General features: G+C 42.4%; 2 protein-coding genes across 3 annotated transcripts in view; one reads left to right on the top strand and one right to left on the bottom strand.

Annotated features, from left to right (window-relative positions):
• Window positions 1-23,846, top strand: part of LOC147616840 (SNARE-like superfamily protein) — a 32,428-nt gene extending 8,582 nt beyond the window's left edge. Inside the window, exon 3 of one of the 2 annotated variants that reach the window (XM_086776478.1) lies at window positions 23,537-23,846. In XM_086776478.1, coding sequence (XP_086632604.1) covers window positions 23,537-23,540 — 4 coding nt within the window. In that variant the 3' untranslated portion in view covers window positions 23,541-23,846. Of the gene's footprint in view, window positions 1-17,670; window positions 21,458-23,536 lie in introns of those variants that run through there. The other variant, XM_086776477.1, reaches the window with a different exon arrangement.
• LOC147616841 (uncharacterized) lies at window positions 13,157-15,469 on the bottom strand. Its single transcript, XM_086776298.1, has one exon. It carries the CDS (start codon window positions 15,429-15,431, stop codon window positions 14,235-14,237), a length of 1,197 nt encoding a protein of 398 aa, XP_086632424.1. The 5' UTR covers window positions 15,432-15,469; the 3' UTR covers window positions 13,157-14,234.
• Window positions 23,847-24,220: the final 374 nt, after the last annotated feature.

Here is a 24,220-nt window from a genome sequence, read left to right as displayed (position 1 = left end):
CAAGGCCATATCAAGGCTGAAAATGGCCTCATCCAATGCCCATCAAGTGTCTGCAATGAGCAAACCGCTCCGTAGGCAAACTCTTTGTCAACAGATCAGCCGGGTTGTCATCCGTGTGAATCTTAACAAGCTGAATTTGCTTGTTCTCTATCACCTCTCTGATGAAGTGATACTTCATATCCACATGCTTCGTCTTTGCATGAAAGACAGGGTTCTTTGCCAACTGGATGGCACTCTGACTGTCACAATGCAACAATGGAATATCCCCTGTATAACCCAAATCAACCACTAACCGAGATAGCCATAATGCCTCCTTGCAAGCCTCTGTGGCTGCAATATACTCGGCCTCTGTAGTAGATAAGGCTGTGCACTTCTGCATCCTGGATATCCATGACACAGCACCTCCTGTGAATGTAAATACATAACCGGTAGTAGACTTCCGGTTATCTGGATGACCGGCATAATCCGAATCCGTGTAACCATGCACTAATGCATCCTGTTTGCCAAAGCAAATGCACAAATCCTGTGTGCCCTTCAGGTATCTCATGACACCTTTCACTGCTTCCCAATGCTTCTTGCCAGGGTTGGCCATGTATCTAGAAACCACTCCCACTGCAAATGCAATGTCCGGCCTAGTAGCAACCATGGCATACATGAGACTGCCACAAGCTGAAGCATACGGAATCTTGGCCATATCAGCCCTGTCTCTATCTGATTGTGGGCTGTCCATAGCACTGAGTTTCACATATGGAGGCAAAGGAGTACTAGCCTTCTTCCCCCCGTCCATATTGAACCTCTGCAAGACTTTGCCAATGTATTCCTTCTGAGACAAATACAACACATGCTGATTTCTGTCCCGAAGTATCCGCATACCCAAGATGTGATTTGCATCACCCAAATCCTTCATATCAAAGGTTTGATGCAGCCTCTGCTTCAAGGCATCCATCTCTTTACGAGATTTCCCGGCAATCAACATATCATCAACATACAAAATGAGAATCAATAGACTGCCATCCAAAGCTTTCTTGGTGTACAAGCAGTGATCTATGTCACTTCTCCTGAATTTCTGTGATTTCATGAATGTATCAAATTTATGATACCATTCTCTTGGTGCCTGTTTGAGCCCATAAAGACTCTTTTTCAGCTTGCATACAAGCTTCTCCTTTCCACTCACTGCATAACCCTCTGGCTGCTGCATATATATCTCCTCATGGAGATCACCGTGAAGAAAAGCAGTCTTCACATCCATCTGAATCAAGTCCAGATCATCATGCGCAACCAAAGCCAACACAGCTCTAAGTGTGGTCATTTTGACCACTGGAGAGAAGATCTCATCAAAGTCCACACCATATTCCTGCTTGAAGCCCTTAGCCACTAACCTGGCTTTGTATCTTGGCTTTGCATCTGGTGCAACTTTGAGCCTGTAAACCCACTTGCATGGCAAAACCTTCTTGCCTGCAGGCAAATGCACCAACTTCCATGTTCCATTTTTATGCAGAGAATCCATCTCTGACTTCATGGCACGCTCCCATAGAGCCTTGTCTGCCCTCTGTAAAGCCTCCTTATAACATGAGGGCTCCCCACAGTCAGTAAGCATCAAGTAGTCAACCCCTGGAACAAACGTGTCAGGGGCTCTGGAGGGTCTTGTGGACCTCCATACCCAATGACCATCATTTGCAGGTTGCTATCCAGCCTGCATATCACCCATTGGTGGCTCCTGTTCCATGCCATAAGGCTGAAAAATCATGCCCGGTATCTCCTCTAACTGTGGTATATCCATAGGGATATCTTCTGCCATCTCTGGCTGTCCATTTGGACCATTTTCAGCACCATTTAAGGGCTGGTTTTCCTGCTGTAATGGCTGATTTACAGCCCTTTGTTGTTGTCCATGATGTCCATCATCATCAAAGATGACTCTGCCAGGCTCCTGTTGCCTTGCAGGCTCCTTATACATGCATGTTTCATCAAAAATGACATCATTGCTGCGTATGATCTTTCTATTCATGGGGTCCCAAAGTCTATACCCCATTTCACCTTTGTCACCATATCCTAGGAATATGCATTTGTGAGACTTAGGATCAAGTTTGGTGCGCATTTCCCTGCGTATGTGCACGTACGCAACGCAACCAAACACTCTCAAGTGCTTGTATGACGGAGGCTTCCCTGTCCATACTTCTTCTGGCACTTTCCCACCAAGCCTCGTGTTAGGTGACCTGTTTATAAGGTGAACGGCTGTCATAACAGCTTCAGCCCAAAAACCATGAGGTAATGCAGCATGTGACAACATAGAACGGACCTTCTCCTGTATGGTCCTGTTCATCCTCTCTGCTATCCCGTTTTGTGGAGGATCATAAGGAGTAGAGAGCTCCCTCTTGATGCCTTTAGCATCACAAAAGTCCTGAAACTGTTTGGACATGTACTCTCCACCATTGTCGGAACGCAAAGCTTTCAGTGTTTTGCCAGTTTGATTCTCAACAAGAGCAACAAACTTCTCAAACACTGAGAATGTATCACTCTTCAAACGAAGAGGATAGACCCACACCTTGCGTGTGGCATCATCTATAAAAGACACAAAATATTTTGCCCCTCCCAAAGAAAGCTGAGGCATCTCACATACATCTGTATGCACAAGCTCTAACTGAGCATCTTTCTGTCCAAGAGCTTTCTTGTGGGGGCACTGGAGTTGCCTGCCATAAATACAATGCTCACAAAACTGAAAACTTGAAAACTTTAGAGAAGGCAAGTAACCCAAACGAGACAATTGCTCCATTCCCTTGACACTCATGTGTCCCAACCGGCTATGCCACATAGAGATTTCCGGCAGCTCGGTTGCATTTACATTAGCATGGTGACAAACACCTGCATGCATGAAGTAAAGAGTGCCTCTGGCAACAACCAGTGAGCCCTTACTAATCTTCCACTTTCCACTACCAAATGTGGTAACATAATCAGCATCATCAAGCTGTCCAGTAGAAAGCAGGTTCTTCTTGATCTCAGGCACATGCCTGACATCATGGAGCATAAGCTGTGAGCCATCTGAAAACACAAGCCTCACATCACCTCTGCCAAGTATCTTGCATGCATGGTTATCACCCAAATAAACCACTCCTTCATTGCCAGCAATGTACCTGACAAACAAGTCTCTGCAACCTGTGACATGAAAGGAGGCACCTGAATCAATGATCCATGAGTGCATACCATGACCACCTGTAAGAAGTGAATGGGCATCAAGTGAAGAAGTAAATAGGACCTCATCCTCACTGCCACCTGCATGTGACACATTGATTTCTTCAATCTTGACTCCACTTTTGCCCTTTGGCTTTACATCTTTGGCTTCATCTTTCTCTTTGTCTTTGCCTTTTCCCTTTTCCTTTTGATCATTTTTCCATTTGTAGCATTGTTTTTTAATGTGTCCCTTCTTGCCACAATAATGGCATTCCAAATCCTTTTTGGAGCGAGACTTGCTCCTTCCCCTTTCTTGGCTTTTACCCCTTTGCTGGGATCTCCCACGTGCATTCATTGCATTGGACTTTCCAACAGAGTTGTTCTTCCTGTTCATCTCTTCTTGAAGAAGAGCACCCTCAACATCTGCATATGACAGCATAGCATTCGAATTGCTAGTGGCTGTCCTGAATGTGTCCCAACTCTCTGGCAAAGTGCATAACAGAAAAGTGGCTTTGAACTCATCGTCCATTGCCAACTTTTGATTGATGACCTGGCTGACAATACCATTAAACTCATTGAGATGGGCTGTCATAGATGCCCCTTCCTTCATCTGAAGGCCTATGAGTTTCTTCAACCAATACACTTTGCTTGAGGCACTTTGTCGGGCATACAAGTCCTGCAATCTCTGCCACATTCCCCAAGCTGTCTTCTCTTCACGAATGCTGAAAAGTAATGAGTCTGACACAGACAACATGATAGTAGATCTTGCCAGCTCATCCATATCTTCCCACTCTTCAGCAGTAAGAGAAGCGGGCATTACACCCCTTTCTTTGATAGGCTTGTGCTGCTTTTTCTGGAGCAACACATTGTAGCACTGGGTTTGCCAAATATCATAGTTATGCGAGCCTTCAAGCTTCTTGATATGAAGCAATGAAGAGCTCTCACCTGTGGTTGCCATAGCAAAATGCAACCTGTCAATGCCTGACTCCCTGCAAAATGTGCAAACACTGCACCAAAAGCACACAAAGTGCTCACAGTTTTTCTCCCAAGCTTTATCTCCCACTGCGGAAGCAAGAATGCAACTTTTCTCCCACTTTATGTGATGAAAACACCAAAATCTGGTTGCTGCAGATTTTGGACAGCACCTTAAATGTTCTCTTTTGCCCTTCCAAAGTACTGTACAACAGTACCAAGTGCTTACAAATGATGTACCAAACCTGTACCAGCAATTTCAGCAGCTGAAATTGAACCTTTTGGTCACTCAAAACAGTGTACAGCCATGCCAAAACATGCACAAAGCTGTGCCAAATCTGTACCAGCAGGTACAATAGCAATAAATGCTCTCCTGGCTGTCTAAATGAGTGAAAATCAGACTTTTACAGTCCCGTACACTGCATACAACAGTCCCGAACAGAAATTGGGCAAAAGCCCCTTGACTGCAAGCTGATTTCTGAGGATTCAAGGCATAAATGTCTTGCCTGCTGCTTTGCCAAGCTCAACAAGCATACAAACTTGAAAAGCCCCTTGATTTGAGATCAATTTCTGATCATGCATGGTACATTGGCGCACATGAAGGCATCCAGAGTGTTCACGATGCTTCCCCTTGGCCACATATACATCCAATACATGAAAGCCCCTTGAATTACAGGCACATTGAGTGCTTGTAAGGCATCAACACATTATCCACAGCATCAAATGCGATTGCCTGCATGCAAATCAACCAAATCGGCACAAAAGCCCCTTGATTTGCACTGTAATAGACATACACAGAGAAGCAAGGGGGAGAGAGAGAGAGAGTTGTGGGGATAAGTCAACTCATCAATAGCATGAGTGTGTGACTCCCCTATCACACATGTATATTGCACTAGTACACATAGTGCACTTAGTACATTAAAAGTACTAAGTGTACTATGTACTATAACTTATGGGCTTGTACACACTATAAGGGTGGGCATAACGCCTTTACCCCAACATAGGCAGTTATCCTTCATAAGATAACCCTCGTTGATAACATAAGAGGCATGTAAGTGACCAGCCATCAAATCAGTCCATATATTGCAAAAATCAGTATCCAAATGATATAAATCTTGCATAGCAGATAAGTCCCCATGAGAGGCCACTGAAACTGCAGCCACATAAGGCCTCTTGGATAATGCATATCTGCCACCACATTTTTCTTTCCCGGAGTATGCACAATCTGAAAATGAAACATGGAAAGAAAGTTTGCCATTCTCATCTGCCTCTCCGAGGTCTCATATAAGTTATGTCATATAGGGCTAAATACATATTTTTTTTGTATATTCCAAGTTAAAAATATACATATTTTTGTATATTCCAAGTTAAAAATATACGTATTTTTTCTATTTTGTTTGAAACCTTTTTGGACCCGTTTCTTACCTTTTAGAAAACGTTTCAAATCGTACGAAACCCGTTTCATACCTGCCGTTTCAGAAACGCCTGGCAACACTGGGTTGTTTGGAATCAGCCCCATGCTGATAGCCACCCCATTTGCCTTTGCCCTTGCTATTTGGCTGTGCGTACCAAATACATATTTTTCCTAGTCTCCTCTTCCTACAAAAGAATCCTCACTAATTTCTAGAATGTAAGTGGGTTAGGATTTTCTCTCATGGATAGTTCAACGACGTGTGGAAAGCCAAGTATGTCTTTGGCAAAGAGTTAAGAGTCGTCGACACAATTTTGTGAGTGCAAAAGAGACCAAAGGACCAAATATATGAAAGATCAGAGCAAAACACATAGCATGCAATGGTGATATGTATATAAAGGATGAAGTCCAGTACAGGAGCTCTATGTGAGACTCTGAACGAGAAGAGAAGGCTGCTGTCCCAAAAACGCAGATGTCAATCCTGAAGTAAGCCTGATGTGAGTGCCTAGAAGTAAAGCACTGATGTATCTCTGATGTAGAGCTGGATGTAAGCGCTTATGTGTTGATAGTTGCTGATGGAAAAACGCAGAAGTGTGCTGTGGTGAAAAACGCAGATGTATGCACAATGGACCAGTAGCAGCAGCATGTGAAAAATGCTGAAGAAAAAACTGCAGAAGAACACGTTCAGTTCAGCAGCAGCAACAAGAACGGGTTCTACCAGTTTGTAGAAGGCCCGTTCCAACACCAACAGATGGTACAGAAGCATGCTGAAGTGTTGTCCTGAAGTGGGCGATCAATCCAGTAGAAAGGGGGGGGGGGGGGGGGGGGTAAAACGCTGATGAGCAGTGGACGCCCAATCGATGAGTGATCATTAGTTGATGGAGAGGTTTAGGAGGCACCTCATATTTATATGAGGGCAGGGTGTTGGTCTGCCAGCATAAGCAGTCAGCCAGCAGATAAATATTATATAAAAAAGTGGCCCTTTTGGGTTGGGTTAAATACCCTTTTTGGGTATATTTTCACACAAATTTGGCTTGCTTGAAAGCCTTTTTTGGGTGTCCCAAGTGGCACCCGACTCACAGGACTACCATCCCCGTGGGCTTTGTAGAACACCACCAACAAACCTCTTGGGAGTTCTTCCTGTCTTGTGTTCCTTACCTTGGGCCTCATACTTGTGCATTGTATTCCAAGGACCATGACTACCCGTATATACCGAGGATATAACTGCAGTTCTTTACTGGCAGTATATACGAGTAAATCTACCAAGTGAACTGGCCGACTGTTGGTAGGCCAGCTTTGAAGGAGATAGCACAGGTGGAAGCATAAACATTAAACATATGAGAGAGTGCAAAGTAGAATGAGCTTGCAACTCAAGAATGTTGTCATATGTGGATCCGTATTGATTGTTCTCGACTTGCAAAGGTCATTCATAGTAGAATGTGATGCTTGTGGCGATTGTGTAGGGACTGTCCTAAATCAAGAAGGTCATGCAGTTGCATATGAGAGCCGTCGATTGCATGATGCCGAGCTTTATATGGATATCTATGAGAAAGAGCTCTTGGTTGTAATTCATGCCTTAAAGATATGGAAACATTATCTTCTTGGGACTGAATTTGTAGTCAAGACAGATCATCAAAGCTTGAGATACTTTCTATCTCAAACAAAGCTTTCGGAGAAGTAGATGAGAATGGCAAACTTTCTTTCCATGTTTCATTTTCAGATTGTGCATACTCCGGGAAAGAAAAATGTGGTGGCAGATGCATTATCCAGGAGGCCTTACGTGGGTGCAGTTTCAGTGGCCTCTCATGGGGACTTATCTGCCATGCGAGATTTGTATCATTTGGATGTTGATTTTTGCCATATATGGATTGATTTGATGGCTGGTCACTCACATGCCTCTTATGTGATCAAAGAGGGTTATCTTATGAAGGATAACTGCTTATGTGGTAAAGGATATGCGTCCAAAGGTTATGGAGGAATGTCACGCTCCACCTTATGCTGGTCATAGAGGTATCATGCCTACTACACGTATGATTGAGAGATATTTCTTTTGGCCAAGCATGCGTAAAGACATTGAGGCATATGTACGTGCATGTCTTTACTTGCCAAAAGGTGAAATTTGACAGGCAAAAGCCTCCAGGTTTGCTTCAGCCCCTCGCAGCCATGGGAAAGTATTACTATGGACTTTATTATGGACTTGCCTAGATCCCAGCATGGGAATGATGCTATTTGGACCATTGTGGACAGGTTTAGCAAGCAAGCTCACTTCTTGCATGTCAAGAAAACCATTAAAGTTGATCATATGGCATTAAAGTTGATCATACGGTGAAGCTTTTTCTTGCCAACATCTTCAAGCATCATGGTATGCCTAAGTCCATTGTTGGGGATAGAGATCCCAGGACTACGAGCCTCTTCTGGAGGGCTTATTTGATAACATGGGCACTAAACTTGAGTTTTCATTAGCTTATCATCCCCAAACAGATGGCCAAAGTGAAGCTGCAAATTCAGCCGTGTTGGATTTGTTGAAGTGTTATGTGGCAGATTAAAAGACTGCATGGGAGAAGTATCTTCCACTTGTAGAGTTTGCCTACAACAACACAGTTCATGCCTCCACGGGAAAGGCCCCGTTTGAGATTATTTATGGCAGAGTGGCCTTGCCACCCATCCTTTGTACAAAGGATGAGATTTTTGCCAGCTGATGAGTATGTGCGTTACTTGGATATAGCCTTTGCTCAGGTGCGGACAGCCATTGCAAGGTCACAAGATAAGCATAAAAGGGCTGCTGACAAGCATAGAAGAGACATGCAAGTCAAGGAAGGTGATTGGGTATTGCTGAAATTTGAGAAAGCTAGTCACAGAAGATCCGCCAGAAGTTGATGAGCTTGAGGAGATCCTTCAGCCAGAGCAGATTGTATTTCACAAGGAGAGAAAGTTACCACATGGGAAGCTTTCCAAGAGATACCTTGTGAAATTTAAAAATTATTTACCAATTGATGCAAAGTGGGTAGATGAGGATTATTTTGCTGACTACCCTCAGCTTCTACACAGGCATATCTTGAGGCTTTTCAATTGAGGTCAATTGTTTAGAAGGCCGGGGAATGTCACCATTTGGTGCATCTCCATTTTTGGAGCCACTTCTATGGGACTCACTCCATAGAGCGACCAGATTTGTGCCATTTTCACATGGGGCCAGGCCAGTGTCCCATGTGAAAGGGCCAATTTTATGGTGTCACATGGACGGGAGCCAAATCAATGCCCATCCGTGTGTGTGACCAGTGCTGCGTCACATGGACGGGAATCAGTTTCGTGTCACCCGTGTGTGATTTGCTTCGTGCTGTATGGACGGGAGCCTGTTGGTGCCACCCGTGTATGGCCAGGATGGTGTCTTACCTATGGGACTGTCACTCCATAGGAAGACTAGGACATATTTATTTATATTTGTCGCGCCAATTTTGTGCCCGACAAGAACCTCTTGTACAAGTTTCATGAAAGGGAGATTTCGTCCATTATTTGTGCACATGCATTTATGTCTACGTGCATAAATTTGTTTTTGCATGACTTGTTTGCGTGTGTCTGCTTGTTATGCCATGCCAGTACGTTGGACGGGGACGCCCCCCGTGTACCGTGGAATGCTGTTTGCTGACTTGGTGGTGTGGCGTGTGAACAGGTGGTAAGTATTTTCATTTTGCCCTTTTTAAAAGGTTAAATCCATAAACTAGAGTAAACCATAATTTTTACAAGGCAATGTGTTCACACACATTTAAAAGAAGGGCTGGACATTTTCTAGTGAGGGTGCCCATAGTATTAAATGGGTATTAAGGTTTTATAACCTTTGATAAAGGCTTTTGCATGGAACATTTTTTGAAATTTTTCCCACGTGTGGTGGGTTGGTGGGTTTTTCTCTCTGCATCGCCTCCTTACGGCTGCTGTACCCACCTCCGTGCTGCCCACGCCTCTTGTACCTGTTGCTGTACAGTTCCTGCGTGCTGTACCAGGCCTGTACTTGTTGCTGTACAGCACCCTCATGCTCGTTTACTACCTTGTGTACCTGTTGTACTGCTGGCTGCCCATGTGTACCTGCTGGCCGTCCACGTGTACTTGACCAGTACCTGTTGTACTTGCAACTGTTGGCTGCCCACGTGTACCTGTTGGCTGCCCATATGTATCCGTTGTACCCGACTGTACCTGCTTGCTGAATTCATTGTACTGTACAAACAGTACCTGTTGTACCTGCACACATGTGAAGTTCTTGATGTGCTGGATTGTACCTGCTACAAATTGTATCGGTTGTATCTGGATTGTACTCACCGTACCAGGTGCTCTCATATTTTTCTCATTTGTATAAATCTGAAATTTGCAAATTTAAATTCAGAGAATGCTTTAAGTTGTGTAGTGCAGGAGCATGGCATGTATATGCTAACCATGTTCAGGAAATTCTTCTTAGTGTGGCCAGTATATTTCCCTGTGTAGTGTTGTTAACCGTGTTCTCAGAGTTTCTAAGAGCCAGTGAAGGTTAGACTCACCAGGGAATTTGGGAGCAAAGCTCATTGGGGAGAACCAGGCCACGTTTCCTCCGCGTTGTACTCCTTGGCCTGCGTTAGTACGGGCGTGCCTGTTGGTGCACGGTCCCGGAAGACCAGTGAAAGGCACGTGTACACCCAGTGAAGGTGGGAATGAGCCTGTGATTTGGGGCTACTCTGAACAACACCTCTTCATCGACTTGAACTGGTTTTATTTGCTTGTTTTCACTCCCTTGTGGAGAAATCTGGCCTGTCAGGCCCGTGACACTTGTACAAATATAAATACTCCAAGAAATACAAAAAGTATTGAGGGGGAGCCGGCCCTTTCTGGCCCCAATGCTGGTGTCATTTGTGTTTTCAGTATTTCCAGTATTTGTGTTGCTGATGTTGTTTCCATTGCTTAATAACAATTAAATTAAGTGTTCTAAATACATGTATATTGTCTTCCGATCTGTAGGCCTTCTGCAGGGAGCAGTCACAGCCCCTAGGGCTAGCTGACAGCCTGCCCAGCCCAATCTAGGGCTGGTGGGCACATCATGAGGTCCTCCTGGCCCCTTGGGGTGGCTATAAGCTGTCCGATGCCAACAGTAAGAGCCTTAGGTTCTACTCTAGGGTAGCTCTATGGATTGGCCCCTTCTCTACATGCAAATTTACATGCATCTGCAGACGTCTGGCATCCAGCTGTAAACTAGATACACATATCATCTGACATCATTCTAGAGAGAGGCTCATAGTACGGACTGGCGATGTTTCATGTGTGGGACAACGCACACCTAACCTCGGACGCATAGAGTGGAACCTTAGTTGACTCGTCTCGGACTGGGCTCACATGGGACTAATTTTCCACTCTAGGTCCTGCACCTTCTTGTTTAGATATGTCTACGTGGCATCCAAGTGCGGAATGCACGTGACATCCCCTTCTGCTTAACTTGACGGAAGCTGAATGGCCTCCAAATAGTCTGTCAATAAAGCCTGATAGTTGTCGAAGAACTCTTTGTCAAGCCATACCGCTTCGTGGGTCCCTTGGACTTGAAAATTCGTGAGAAACTTTCTGTCTTCGGCCGAAGCCATGCTTGAAGTAGTGCAAAAGGATATGTTTTGAAACCATTACTTCAGCTTCATCAACTATATCTGGTTCTGCTGCGTCTTTTACTTTTGAAGGTATTGGACCTGCATACAGTTTTAGCAAACTAACATGGAACACATCGTGCATAGTCCAGCACGGAGGTAGCTTCAACTTCATTGAAACCTCGTTCATCTTTCTCTGTATAGGAAAAGGTTCGAAGCTCCTGAATGATAACTTTGGACATCGCTTGCCCACTTGCTTCAGTCTTTGCTTCATGATCCGAAGATAAACCCAATCTCCTTCTGAGAACTTCACATCCCTTCGGTCTTTGTTGGCCTGTTGAGTGTAGGCCTCTTGTGCTTTAGCCAACTTGTCTTTCATCGACTCCAAAATCTCTTGGTAAGACTTCATCATTCTGTTCGCTTCAGGTACTGAAGATGAGGTTCTAGTCAATAGCGGTTGGAATGGTCTTCCAAACGTTGCTTCATATAAAGTCCTATCAATAGCTGAACAAAAAGAATCATTCAAAATAGCTTGAAATAAAGGCAAATATGATTCCCACTTACCTTGTTGATCGTGGACATAGCACTTCAGTACATCAAAGGCCAGCTAGTTGTAGATTTGTGTCTGGCCATTAGTCTGTGGGTGAAATGCACTGGAAAAATTCAATTTAGTACCAAAGTTATTAAACAACATTGCCCTCCAAAAATGACTAGTAAACTTGGCATCTCGGTTTGACACTATGGACCTAGGGATCCCGCCAATCGGGTACCAATATCGAATGAACAAATGGGCAACATCTTCAGCGGCCACATTGGCCCTGTATGGGATAAGCATAAGAAATTTGCTAAATCTATTCAAGCGTTGAGTATTACGCTTACCCGGATTGGGAGGCAAATTCGTGACAAAGTCCATCGATATATCTTAGAAAGGTCCTTTTGTCGGAATGTGCAGCGAAAAAGAGAGAAATGAGAGCAGAAAACTGTAGAATAGCAAGAGAGGAGAGACGGTGTCGAACTCTACTATATACACTAGTATATCTGGTACAAATGAGTGGGGCGAAGGCCCACAATAAATATGGGCTGGGGCAGCCAGTCGCCAGTGCATAACATGCCGACAACCCCACAAATAGCACACGATTGGAAAAAGTCCGGTTGGCCAGCAACATAGCAAGTCGGCTAGCAAAATATCAAGTTGGCTAGCAACATAGCAAGTCGGCCATCAGAAAAATAATGGGCCCCACCTGAGCAGCCAAACCTACATGCCAACAGGAAAAAATTAGCACCCCCATAACTGGAAAAAAATGGAGAAAACCTCACATGGACGGACACACCCACATCACTGGCTCCCACTCCTTGTAGTGTAATATGGTACAGATAGGAGATGACTGCTAACACCCCCTCGGCTCTTGGATGTGAAACCAACCCCAGTGAGTTGGAGTGATGACGAAGCATCTGCCAAGGTGAAGGCTTCGTGAAGAGGTCCGCCACATTGTCCTCCGTCGAACAAAAAACGAGCAAGATGTCACCATCCAAAATCTTCTCTCGAACAAAGTGGTATTGTATCTCTATATGCTTGGTTCGAGCCTGGAAGACCGGGTTTCGAGCAATAGCTATAGAGCTCTGGTTGTTGCACTAGATGACCGTGGGTTCCTTCTGTGGAAACCCAATCTCGCCAAGTAATCTCCGCAGCCACACCACCTCGCGAGCAACACCACAAGTAGCTCGATACTCTATCTCAGTGGAAGACAAGGCAACAATTGGCTGGTTCTTGCTGCTCTAAGAAATCGCTCTTGAGCCAAGGGTAAAGTTGTATCCTGAAGTAGATCTCCTCGTGTCTGGATCTCCTTCCCAATCAGAGTCACTCCAACCTCGAAGTCTGACTTGGTCTCTCGATCCCCCTCCAGTGTCATAAAAGAGTCCAAGATCCTGCAGATACCGCAAGATCCGCAATTGTGCTTCCCAATGGGTCTTCAAAGGTGTTTGCCTAAATGAGCTCAACAATCCCACTGGAAAACTCAATTCCAATCTGGTGTTTAGCAACCAAATCAATGAACCAATAAGCTTCTGATACAAGGAGGCATCAACCTGCTCCCAAGGATCATGTACAATAAGTTTGGTATGCGGGTCCATCGGAGGCCTCCAACAACTCATGAACATACCGCTGCTGAGAAACAAAGAATCCCCTCTGGGTTTGCCAAATCTCCAATCCCAAAAAGAAATGGAGTAAGCCTAAATCCGTCATCTCAAACACCTCTGATAGGGCAATGTTCATCACAACTATGTGCTCCACATGATTGCCACTAAGAACAAGATCATCCACATAGAGGATAATCAAAATGACCATACCACGTTCTCGAAAGAGATTCAAGTTCAGATTTGCAACTGATCTCAGGGAACCCTGCTTCTGAAAGAAAGTCAATCTTCTGGTTCCAAGCCCTGGGATCCTGTTTCAAGTCAAATGTGTCCAAGGCAACACAACAAAGTATCAAGCATGCAATGGAGATGGATGTGAGTGTATGGAGATGGATGTGAGTGTCAAAAAGGAAAAGGTAATAAAGAAAGGTGTGCATGAAAGTTTTCACATTGAAGCTATAAGCTATGGTGTAGAAAATAGATTTGACATCCATTTGATACACCGGCCACTATTGATGAGAGGCAAGGGCAAGAACTGTCCGAATCGTGGCTATCCTAGCTATCAATGCAAAAGTGTCCTCATAGTCGATGCCTAGCCGTTGAGCGTAGCCCTTAGCCACAAGTCTGGCTTTGTGCTTGTCTCCTACAGGCCCATCAGACTTATACTTGGTGCTACCATGTGTTGGTGGAACAATAGAGAGCAGATGGTAGGGAACATGGGCACTTGAGAGTGTAGTGTGGATTGCAAGTCTACAACGACAACCACTTGTTTGCGATACTGTATTTATATGCATTGGTATGGAAATCTCGTCAAAAATGCCCATGACACTATGTACTTGATTCTCCCAAGATCAATATACTTTATTTGAGGGAGGAGTCGGCCGTTCCGGCTCATTGTGTGTCTCTTGTCAATTCAGCAATTTACTTCTTATATTTGAGCAAATGTCCATCAAATCTTAGTGAATTTAAGTATATTGATTAGCATTGTGTTCAACCAAGTTACAACATGTGCCTTGAGAAAGCACCCTAAGTGCAAGAGCTTGTAATTTGGGTGTACAAGCCCCAAATGTCTCCCACCATTTCACACCCTCTTGCATTCTTTTCTCATCTTTTGCAATGGGACGAGCAAATGTGCCGCTTTCTCGCTTATACTTGTCCAACTCATCAATGAGATCTCCTTGCAAGGCCAAATCACCCTTAGTGTATTTTTCCAACAATGTCATCCATCCATCATGCACCTCTGAGTCACTATCTTGCTCTTTTCCTTTCCATACAAGGTGCAAGATATAGCCCACAGCATGCAATGGTGTGTGCATCATTCCCCATCTACCAATGCATAGATCTTTGATCTCTTTTATCTTATTGGCCTCAATGCCTTGCATGTTTTGCACTTGCTCTACCATACGATCTATAAGCTCATACATGAGGCCCATGGTGGCTCCTTCCCTGTCAGCCAAGCGGAGAATCTTCAAAATGGGAGCACATATCTTGACAATGGTTCTTGCCTCTTGCCAAAAAGATGCAGAGAACACAATGTCTGACACCTCAATTGCCTGAGGGGTCTTTGATGCCTTTATTGTCACAAATTTATCATCAATCATCAGCTTGGGCACACCCTGCATACATCTCTCATCCAAGAGAGTAACTAGCATAATAAAAAAGTAGGCAAACCGAGTTGCAGAAGGCTTCACCAAGTCCTTCTTGCTGAGTTTTCTAAACAATGCCAACACTGTGGACTTCCTTGTGACAAATGTGATAACTTGAATTGCTTGGTTTAGCACTTTTGCAACCCAAGAAATTTTGCCAATGTCCTCAAACAAGAGGTCCAAGCAATGGCATGCACATCTAGTGTAGAAAATGGTCGGCCACTCCTGCTCAACCAATTCCCCAGCCCGAATGCAATTGGATGCATTATCCATGCATACCTGCACAACATTTGTTGGGCCAACCTCAATGATAATCTGCTTTAAATGCTGAAAAATAAACTCCCCAGACTTGAACTCCCCAGATGTGTCCACAGATTTCAAAAATACAGTGCCATGAATGGAGCATGCAAGAAAATTTATGATAGGCCTGTGCCTAGTGTTTGACCATCCATCAGAAACAATGGTGCATCCATATTTTTTCCATTTCTCGCGCACACCCATGATCTCATGATCCATTATGCATTTGACCTCATCCACTAACTCAGTGGTGCACAAGCAATGGTAAGATGGAGGCACATAAGAAGAACCAGCATGTCCAATTGCCTTCACCATCTCTAAAAAGTAAGAACTCCTCACTTTCCAATGGAGAATGTCCTCTGCATAAAAGAATCTGCGCACTGCAATGGTTGCTTGCTTTCATGCTTGTACATTCCCTGCATTTGCCAACTCCCCCTTCCCTTTAGACATCTTTCTCTTCTTACATGATGACCCAACATTTGCACTACCGCGCTAACTTGTGCACTTCCCTGTGTGCCCATTGATGCGGACCCTGCACCCTGAGATACATCTCCACCCATAAGTCGCAATACATTGTAGATTAGGTCATCTCTCTATTGTGAAAAAGACTTAATTTGTGCATGGGTTTAAGTCTCTGATTAGTCACTTATCGCAATCAATCAATTCATAAACACGCTTCCGCAAGGACCCGTGCTACATCATTGTCGAGATCCTGGTCCAGATGTAAATGCTCATAACGGCTACCAGTAGGTACTGTTGCCTCAAGGGTCCCACCAGTCTAGCCCTTCAGGTTGCCACCACCCAAACGGGTAGGTTGTGGGGGGGGGGGGGGGTGGGTGGGTGGGATCCCACCAAGGAGGCTGCCAGGTTGTGGCATGTGTCGTCTGTGCTGGGCCTATTGGTGGTGGGATGTTGGGTAAGCATGGCAAGGCACCTGTCCATCTGGCTGAGGAGAGGGGTCACTAGAGTCCTCTGATCCTGTTGAGGGGACTTGGAGCGGGTGTAAGAGGCATCCTCAGTGGGCCTGATGTCAAGTGCAAGCTTTAGCCACGTGTCCCATCCGTCTGCAAATGAAGCACAGCCCAGGGAGACCTGAATACTCCACACATTGCAAAATCAACCCCTTATGGAGGAGGCTAAGAAGCGCGATGACCTGTGGGAGAGCCTCCAAACAAGGATTCAATGCATACTTTGATGGAGGGAATCCCAGCTGCCTTGGCCACCATGGGGCCGGCAGTCTAGGGGGATTCTAAGACCTGTCCAATTGACCAATCGATTGCAGGAGGGGGGGATATACTCCTTTTGGAGGCCTTGGAAGAAAATACTGACGCGGAAGCCATATAGTCCTGTGAGGGGGTCAGATGCGGGGTTGAAGCTGTGGTGCCATCCAGCGAAAAATGCCTGCACCCTCACTGACCCTCTATCCGGCTCCTTCTCCATTGGACTAACTAGCTTCTTCCATTGTCTATGAGTAGAGGTGGTCAAGAAACAAAAAACCACACTCAACAAATGAAATCATGGTAGCCTTGCTTGAAGAAGATTAGTGTTGACAAGGCCGCACTCTAAATGTTGCAGTGAGAGGTCTTGCCATCAGCAACTCACCCAAGGAGGATGGGGTGAAGCTATGCAGACAAATGGGAATGGAGGACACCCCTTTCCTCGATGCATGGAGAGTGGGAATAGTTATGATGAAGGAGAGGCCTACTATTCTCAAGTTCAAAGATGCTTCCTCAACTACCTTTTCGTCCAAGTTGCAGCCAGTTGATATTGTGTTAATTCTTTCCATCTTTAGTGGTGCATATGCCCTATCAACTACCTTTTTGTGGTAATATTTCTTTCTATTTGTTATGATCCTTAGTGCTAGGCTTCATTATGGCTGAGTCTGCCTTGTATCTCTGGAGCTCTGACAGAAACTCAGTACGCAGATCTTTGTATAAATGTATGCTCTTTTGTGTGTGTGTGTGTGTGTGTGTGTGTGTGGTGGGAGCATGTATTAATACCAAAGTTCTACACCCACTATTGGGCACTAATGACGTTAGTGGGGATGTCGTAGTATCTAGTCTATACTATGCATGATGGAGTTGATGGTTTATTTTCTTGTGGATGACTACTATAAGGTTATAAATTGCACTTTCTTATATGGTGAATTTGGGCATGTTCCTGGATTCATCTAGGTATATATATGCTTCCTCATTGCCAGGTTTTCATGGGTCAGAAAGGTTAACTCTCTCTCTCTCTCTCCCTCTGTGTGTGTGTGTGTGTGTGTGTGTGTGTGTGTGTGTGTGTGTGTGGACCATAGTTGCATGCAATGGGAACGGAAATGGCCAACCTGTGGGAAACGACGACTCCTAAAAACTAGGAAATGTCACCTGCTGTTCTTTGTATGAAACGACATAATTAGAAGTGTACCTCTTATGATTAGTAGCTGTCTGCAACATACAAACTTCACTTTTCACAGGTACGAAGTTTTTTGTGGTTGCGGAACCAGGTGCTCAAGGGCTGGAATCTCTGCTGAAGAGTATATATGATTTGTATGTTGATTATGTCCTTAAGAATCCATTCTACGAAGTCGAAATGCCAATAAGATGTGAATTGTTTGATCTAAACTTGATCCAATTCATCCGAAAAGATAGGGTCATATCAAGCAGTCGATAGTGGATTTATATACAAGGTTCTTCAATGTAGCCTTGGGCACCAGCCTGGGTGTCTTTCTCAAAGCTTGTTTTATTTCAGGTATTTCGTTGCAACTCCTTGATCTTGATATTTTTAGTGGACTCAATTTACCTGAATAATATGGCTGTAGAATGAGAGATTATTAGGGATGTTTTTGCTAGGTGACGTTGGGACATCCGAGCTTGTAGAATTCAAACCTCACTTACTAATCTACGCTCATCGAGAGCAAAGTGTTTCATGCATACACCACCACCCGAAAATTCTTGAAATTAATAATCTTTCACACGTAAGTATTGCAAATTTTGAGGCTGTAATGGGAGGGTGTATGTAGGAATACATTATAGGAGAGTGTCACTTTAGAGTGATGGCCTACTAGTAGTTTGTGGCTGTAGCTAGGTATCATGGTGGTGGTCATGGTTGTTAGAAGGCATGTAGCTTGATAAAGAGTAACTGAGAAGAATGAGAAATGAAGGGACTACATATTTTTCCTGTCCTTTCTTGTTCTTTGGTTTGTCATATATCATGTTGATTGTGGATTTTGCTCTAGTCTGATATGGTTGGTGTTAATGCGCTAATGAGACGCGCCACTCATACTGGCGCAAAGGTACCGTGTGATCACGGTGGGTGGGACTCCCTACTTTGATTTCAAAGAAGATGGTTTCGCGTAGGTCAACAATGAATGTCCAGACGTGTATCAACTTATCTTATTAGAACGTGTTTGGAAGGTTGGAGGTTGGTGTGTCGTGCCTTCCCCTTGTCAAGAGTTGATTTGAGTGGAAGATCCTCTACTACTCTCTCACCAAGGGTGTTAGCTTCAAAACTCATTTTCAGCTACTTTCAATGGTCACGATAGTATTTTCCTTGCTTGATAACTTCTTGTGTGTTGCATTTTCGTGCACTCTTAGATATTCTCTTCTTCTTCCTTGAGACCAATGCTTAGGGTACTTTTCCTATTTCTCGGGTTTCATTGGCCTTGGGGATTTTGGTTGAGGCTTTTGGGCTGCTTGCTTTGAAGTCAAAGCTTGAGCTTTCTATCTTTGCATAACTTTTGGCTGCTACCTTTGTTTTTTCTAGGAGTCTTTGGTTGCATTAAGGGAGACCTCTTGATTTATATGAAGGGAGACTGCTTGAATAAATCCTCCTTGAATGCAAGTTAAGGCTCATGAAAGGTGAATCTTTTGCTATTGGGGAAATTGTTGCCTTGTTGGGACAATCTTATAAGCGTTCTTGAATACACACTTGTAGCACATACCATGGAAGGGGAAATATTAGAAACCAAGAGTGGAGTTGGCATTGGGGGTTTGTGACAACTTTCAATTACATGGTGTGTATGGGTCTTGTTGCTCACATGAGTCTTGTTTAGGATACTCAAATTGGTCTTGGTGCTCATAAGACTCATAGCTCTTTTGTTTTCGCGTCTTGGACTAATGATAATGTCACCAAGAACTGTTGTACTCTATGTGAGATATTTTTAATAGCATTATTTGTTATTTGTTCTTGATTTCAATATCAAGCCCACCTCTAGTTGATCCTTCCACCTCTTATCTTTTCTCTCTCCCCTCTAGGTGATATCTATGAGCTTGTTGTTTCCTAGCCATCCACCATTGAGTATTGAATCAGGGTGAGGCATGACTATAGTGTAGATTGGGTGACTATAGTGTAGATTGGGTAACATCGCAATGGTGGTCTCATCACCTTCATGTCCTTATTGACAATTTCATTGTTGCTTTCCAAACAAGCAAAATGGTACAGGATGGTACAGGATGGTGGATGCCAACCTTGGTTGGATCTTACTACACAGGTCTTCTGAGCTGGGGGGTGGTTGAGCTTTTTTTCAAGTATATCCCTAAGCCTACCAAGTACAAGGTTGATGGCCCTTTTTTCCTAGTCAGCCTAAGCCTACCAAGTACAAGGCCGTAGGCGACGGACAACGTCCAGAGAGCTCTTCACCGGCTCGGAACAAAAAGGCCAAACCAATGTTCCAAAAAAAAGTATTTTCCCAAAAAGTTGAGAACCTTCATCTAAAAATTATGAAATTATTTATTAAGGAAAATTTAGGTTTTTGTTCTATAAAATTTAGAGATTTGTACCTTCAAGTTTTAAATTTGAAGGTATTTTTCAAAATATGCAGGTGTAAGTTTGTGTGTTTAGAGGACCAAAATTGGATCCTTTTCGTGCCCCCCTCATTCAACCTAAAAGCTTCCTCTTAACCTTTCACTTCTATAAAATCTCAATAAACTCTTCACCAATTAAGCCTCGATATGATGGTCGAAATTCAACTCAATACTATTGAAAAGCTTGAAAAACACAATTATCAAGCTTGGAGGTTGAAGATCAAGATATTCATTTATTCATATGATCAATGGAATATACTCACTCGAGCCATCGCAATGCTGAACATACCTCTAGAAATACTAGAAGGTAGTAGGAGAGAAGCGGAAGAAAGCGATGATCACGTTCATGAGACTAGGCAAAGTTTACAAAGACAATGTCAAAGCATGGCAATTAAAGGAGAAGAAGGTGATGCGTATTATTGCTCAGATAGTGAGTCAAGCAATAACTCCACACATCAAACATTGTGTTAGCTACGAGGATGCCAAGGCCAAAGAGATGGCAATTCGAAAGAGGCCTAGGTAACAATGGCCATGAGGACTCTAGAGATAGGGGAAGTCAAAGGAACACTCAAAGAGGTCGAGGTGGAAGATAATCCTCAAATAGAGGAGGCTATAATGGTGGAAGAGGACAAAACAACAAAGATTCTTGAAACTATTGTGGCAAGATAGGACATTGGGCTCGAGATTGCTGTTCAAAGCAAAGAGACTTTAGAAATAGCACATTGAAGCAAGGAAATAAAACCTTGATAGACGGAAAGAGAAAAGAAGACAAACATAACTTGTTTTCTATGCACTCAGTCAATGGCAGAGTCTTTGTAAAAAGAGATGGTATATAGATTTTGCATGTACAAATCACATGATTGGAAGACAAGACTTGTTTTATTAGTCATAGCCTCTATGGAGACACCCATTACTTTATCAAGGATAATTGATTTTAGATGTCTTATATTTATATTATTTTTCTAGGATTAATGTGTTTAATTAGCTGTGTATGTTGGTATGATTTAGTCAGGATTAATATGTTTAATTGGCTTTATGTACTGTCTAATATTATTTTAGATGTAGGCGATAATTGAGTAGTGGATTATTTGTTAATCGCAAGTGGAACATTTATTGGACATATTTTGGAATACATATTATGATTATATACTTTGGCATTAATATTTTTGGAAGACTAAGGTCTTAAACTTTGTACATTCATATTTTGGCATTAATATTTTTGGAAGGTTAAGGTCTCAAACCTTTGTACATACCAAATAGTATTTATGCTTTTGGTAGGCCCAAGATTTGATAATTATTACTTGCTATATTTTTGGGAGAGCTATGCTCAAAAACTCAAAAGCTATTGTGCTTTGTTTTTAGAATTGTCTTTTTGAGAAGCAAGCTTTTAATACATATAAATATGAATGAGTGGCTCGACGAGCCACACTCATCCACAGAAGAAGAGATTCAACCAAATCTTATGTCGATGATGATCTTTTTCTTTTTTTTAAGCTCTTGTTTATTTTAATTTGTTTATGTCAGGTTGATGCTTTTAATTGTTCCAAGTCTATAGTTTACTCTAATTTTTACATTGAGAAACATAATTCTTCTCTAAGTTTCATAAAGGTCCTGATAGTGGTACACAGCTTTGGGGACCACTCAAGAGGAATAATTTTTGAGAAAAATTTAAAAGTAAATTTTTACACAAGTGTTTGGAACAAAGGAAACCAATGAAAATATTTTTTGAAAAATATTAAGGCTTTTTAACAAAGCAAGAATTCATTGCACGAGAAGAGACAAAGGCTAGAAGCCAATGCCAATAGGTACATGAGAAGTGAAAGGTCAAGTAACATGGTTTTGGGGGACCTTTGGAGAATAGCATAAGGGTCTTTGTTCATTGAAAAAAGCTTCATCTTCACCACCTTCCAATTAAAACCACTTTTCATTTCCCAAAACCTCTCCAAGATCAGAGGCTATGGATGCGATGAGCAGGGATCGAACATCACTTATCTATCTTCAGAATTGTAAAAGCTTCAAGTTTGAGATTTACGCAAATTCAATTCTCATCGTTTTCTTCAATAAAAAGAATGTGGATTGTGCTGCCCGCTAGTGACTTCTTCTTTTCCTTTTCTTAGCTGTTGCACTGTCGGCGGCTGTCATTTTTTTATCCCTTGTTGCTTTGACTAGCTAGTAGCGAGCTCATAACCTTTCTTTATTAAAAGCTTAAAAGCTTTATTACTTCCATGCCTAACAAATCCTTCGAGCTCTCTATTCTAAAAGCTTTAAATTCTCAAAAGCCTTATACTATAAAAAGCTTTATACTATAAAAGTTATAAAAGCTTCAAAGCTTAACTCTCCACAAGCTTTAATAGATCTACACTCAAAACTTTTTGAAAGCCCTCTAAGCCTTAAAGCTAAAGCCTTCTAAGGCTTAAAGCTACAGCCTTACCATAAGGACAAAGCTCATAAAATTCATAAGCTTCATCATTAAAGTTTACAAGAGGCTTCATTTAAAGTGCAAGTCTTCAAGCAAATTTAGCATCCAGGATTACGAGAAAAAGGAAAAACTCAAAGGATTTATCAAGGGAATTACGTTTTGGAGATTAAATCAAGTGTTCAAAGGCAATTTGAGTTAGTTTTGACACACACACACATCATCGATACCAAAGGTGTTGTGTCTAACAACAACAAGAAGAAGAAGGGCAATGACACAAAGAAGAAATGAGATTCTGTACCTACAAATGTGGCATGCTATAACTGTTAACAAAAAGGTTGTATCGCACCCAATTGCCTAGAGAAGAATAAGCAACCAATTGTACGAGTCAATCATGAGGATAACGACCTCTCTTGAGCAAGAGGATAATTCCAAACATGAGAATATTTTCGATCATCCAAGTATACCTAAATCTATTATAAAGAAAGAAGACTAAAGTCGATAGAGACTAATCCAGTAGTAAAGTTAGCTCGTAGATTTTATAGACCTTTCAAGATTATTGCCAAGATAAATGACATTGCATTTAAGTTGGAGCTACCCTCCAATTTGGCATATCTATAATTTTTTTCACATTAGTCTTCGAGACCTTTCAAAGGACCTCTATCTTCTCATCTTATATCAGAGGAACCACCTAAGTTGATAGATAAAGAAGAACATCTTGTCTCTGAGTATCATTGGACCATGAGACCATCATGATCTACATGCACAAGCAACACTTATGTTAATTATCTTGTGACTTTCAAGAATCGTCCTATTGTAGATGCTAAATGGATGCTAGAAAAGTTCTTTTGTTCTCACCAAAATCTCATTCACTCATACCATCTACGCAATTGAGATTAATTACAACCCATCGAGAAAGGGAGAATGTTAGTCATAACCTCTATGGGGATGCCCATTATTTTATCGATGATATTTACAAGGATATTTTATTTTGGATGTCTTATATTTATATCATTTTTCAGGATTCATGTGTTTAATTAGCTGTGTGTGTTGGTATGATTTCATCAGGATTAATGTGTTTAATGGGCTTTGTGCACTGACTAATATTATTTTAAATGTAGGTGATAATTGAGTGGTGGATTATTTATTAATTGCGGGTGGAACATTTGTTGAATCACAATGAGATATTTTGAAAGACATGTGAACACTTGTTATAGTTACATATTTTGGCATTAATATTTTGGGAACGTTAAGGCCTCAAACCTTTGTATATACCAAATAGTATTTATGCTTTTGGTAGGTCCAAGACTTCATAATTATTACTTGCTATATTTTTGGGAGAGCTTTTACGCTCAAAAACTCAAAAGCTCTTGTGCTTTGTTTTTAGAATTGTCTTTTTAAAAAGTAAGCTTCTAATACATATAAATATGGATGAGTAAAAGTAAGCTTCTAATACATATAAATATGGATGAGTGGTACGACGGGTTACACTCATCCAGGGAAGATTCAACCTAATCTTATGTCGATAGTGATCACTTTCTTATTTTTAAGCTCTCTTGTTTATTCTAATTTGTTTAAGTAAGGTTAATGCTTTTAACTCGTTCCAAGTCTGTAGTTTGCTCTAATTTTTGTATTGAGAAATAAAATTCTTCTACAAGTTTGTGCATTAACTAAATCATACTAGCTGCACACAGCTAATTAAACACATTAGTTCTAGAAAATGACATAAATATAAGACACATCCAAAATAAATATATGCATAAATATCCTCGATAAATTAATGAGTGTCCCCATAGAGGTTATGA

This window comes from Cibotium barometz, chromosome 37 (assembly GCF_041138505.1).
Source record: "Cibotium barometz isolate CiBa-2024 chromosome 37, ASM4113850v1, whole genome shotgun sequence".
NCBI lineage: Eukaryota > Viridiplantae > Streptophyta > Polypodiopsida > Cyatheales > Cibotiaceae > Cibotium > Cibotium barometz.
Note: the sequence above shows the minus strand (reverse complement) of the source record. Positions and strands in the feature narration are given on the sequence as shown.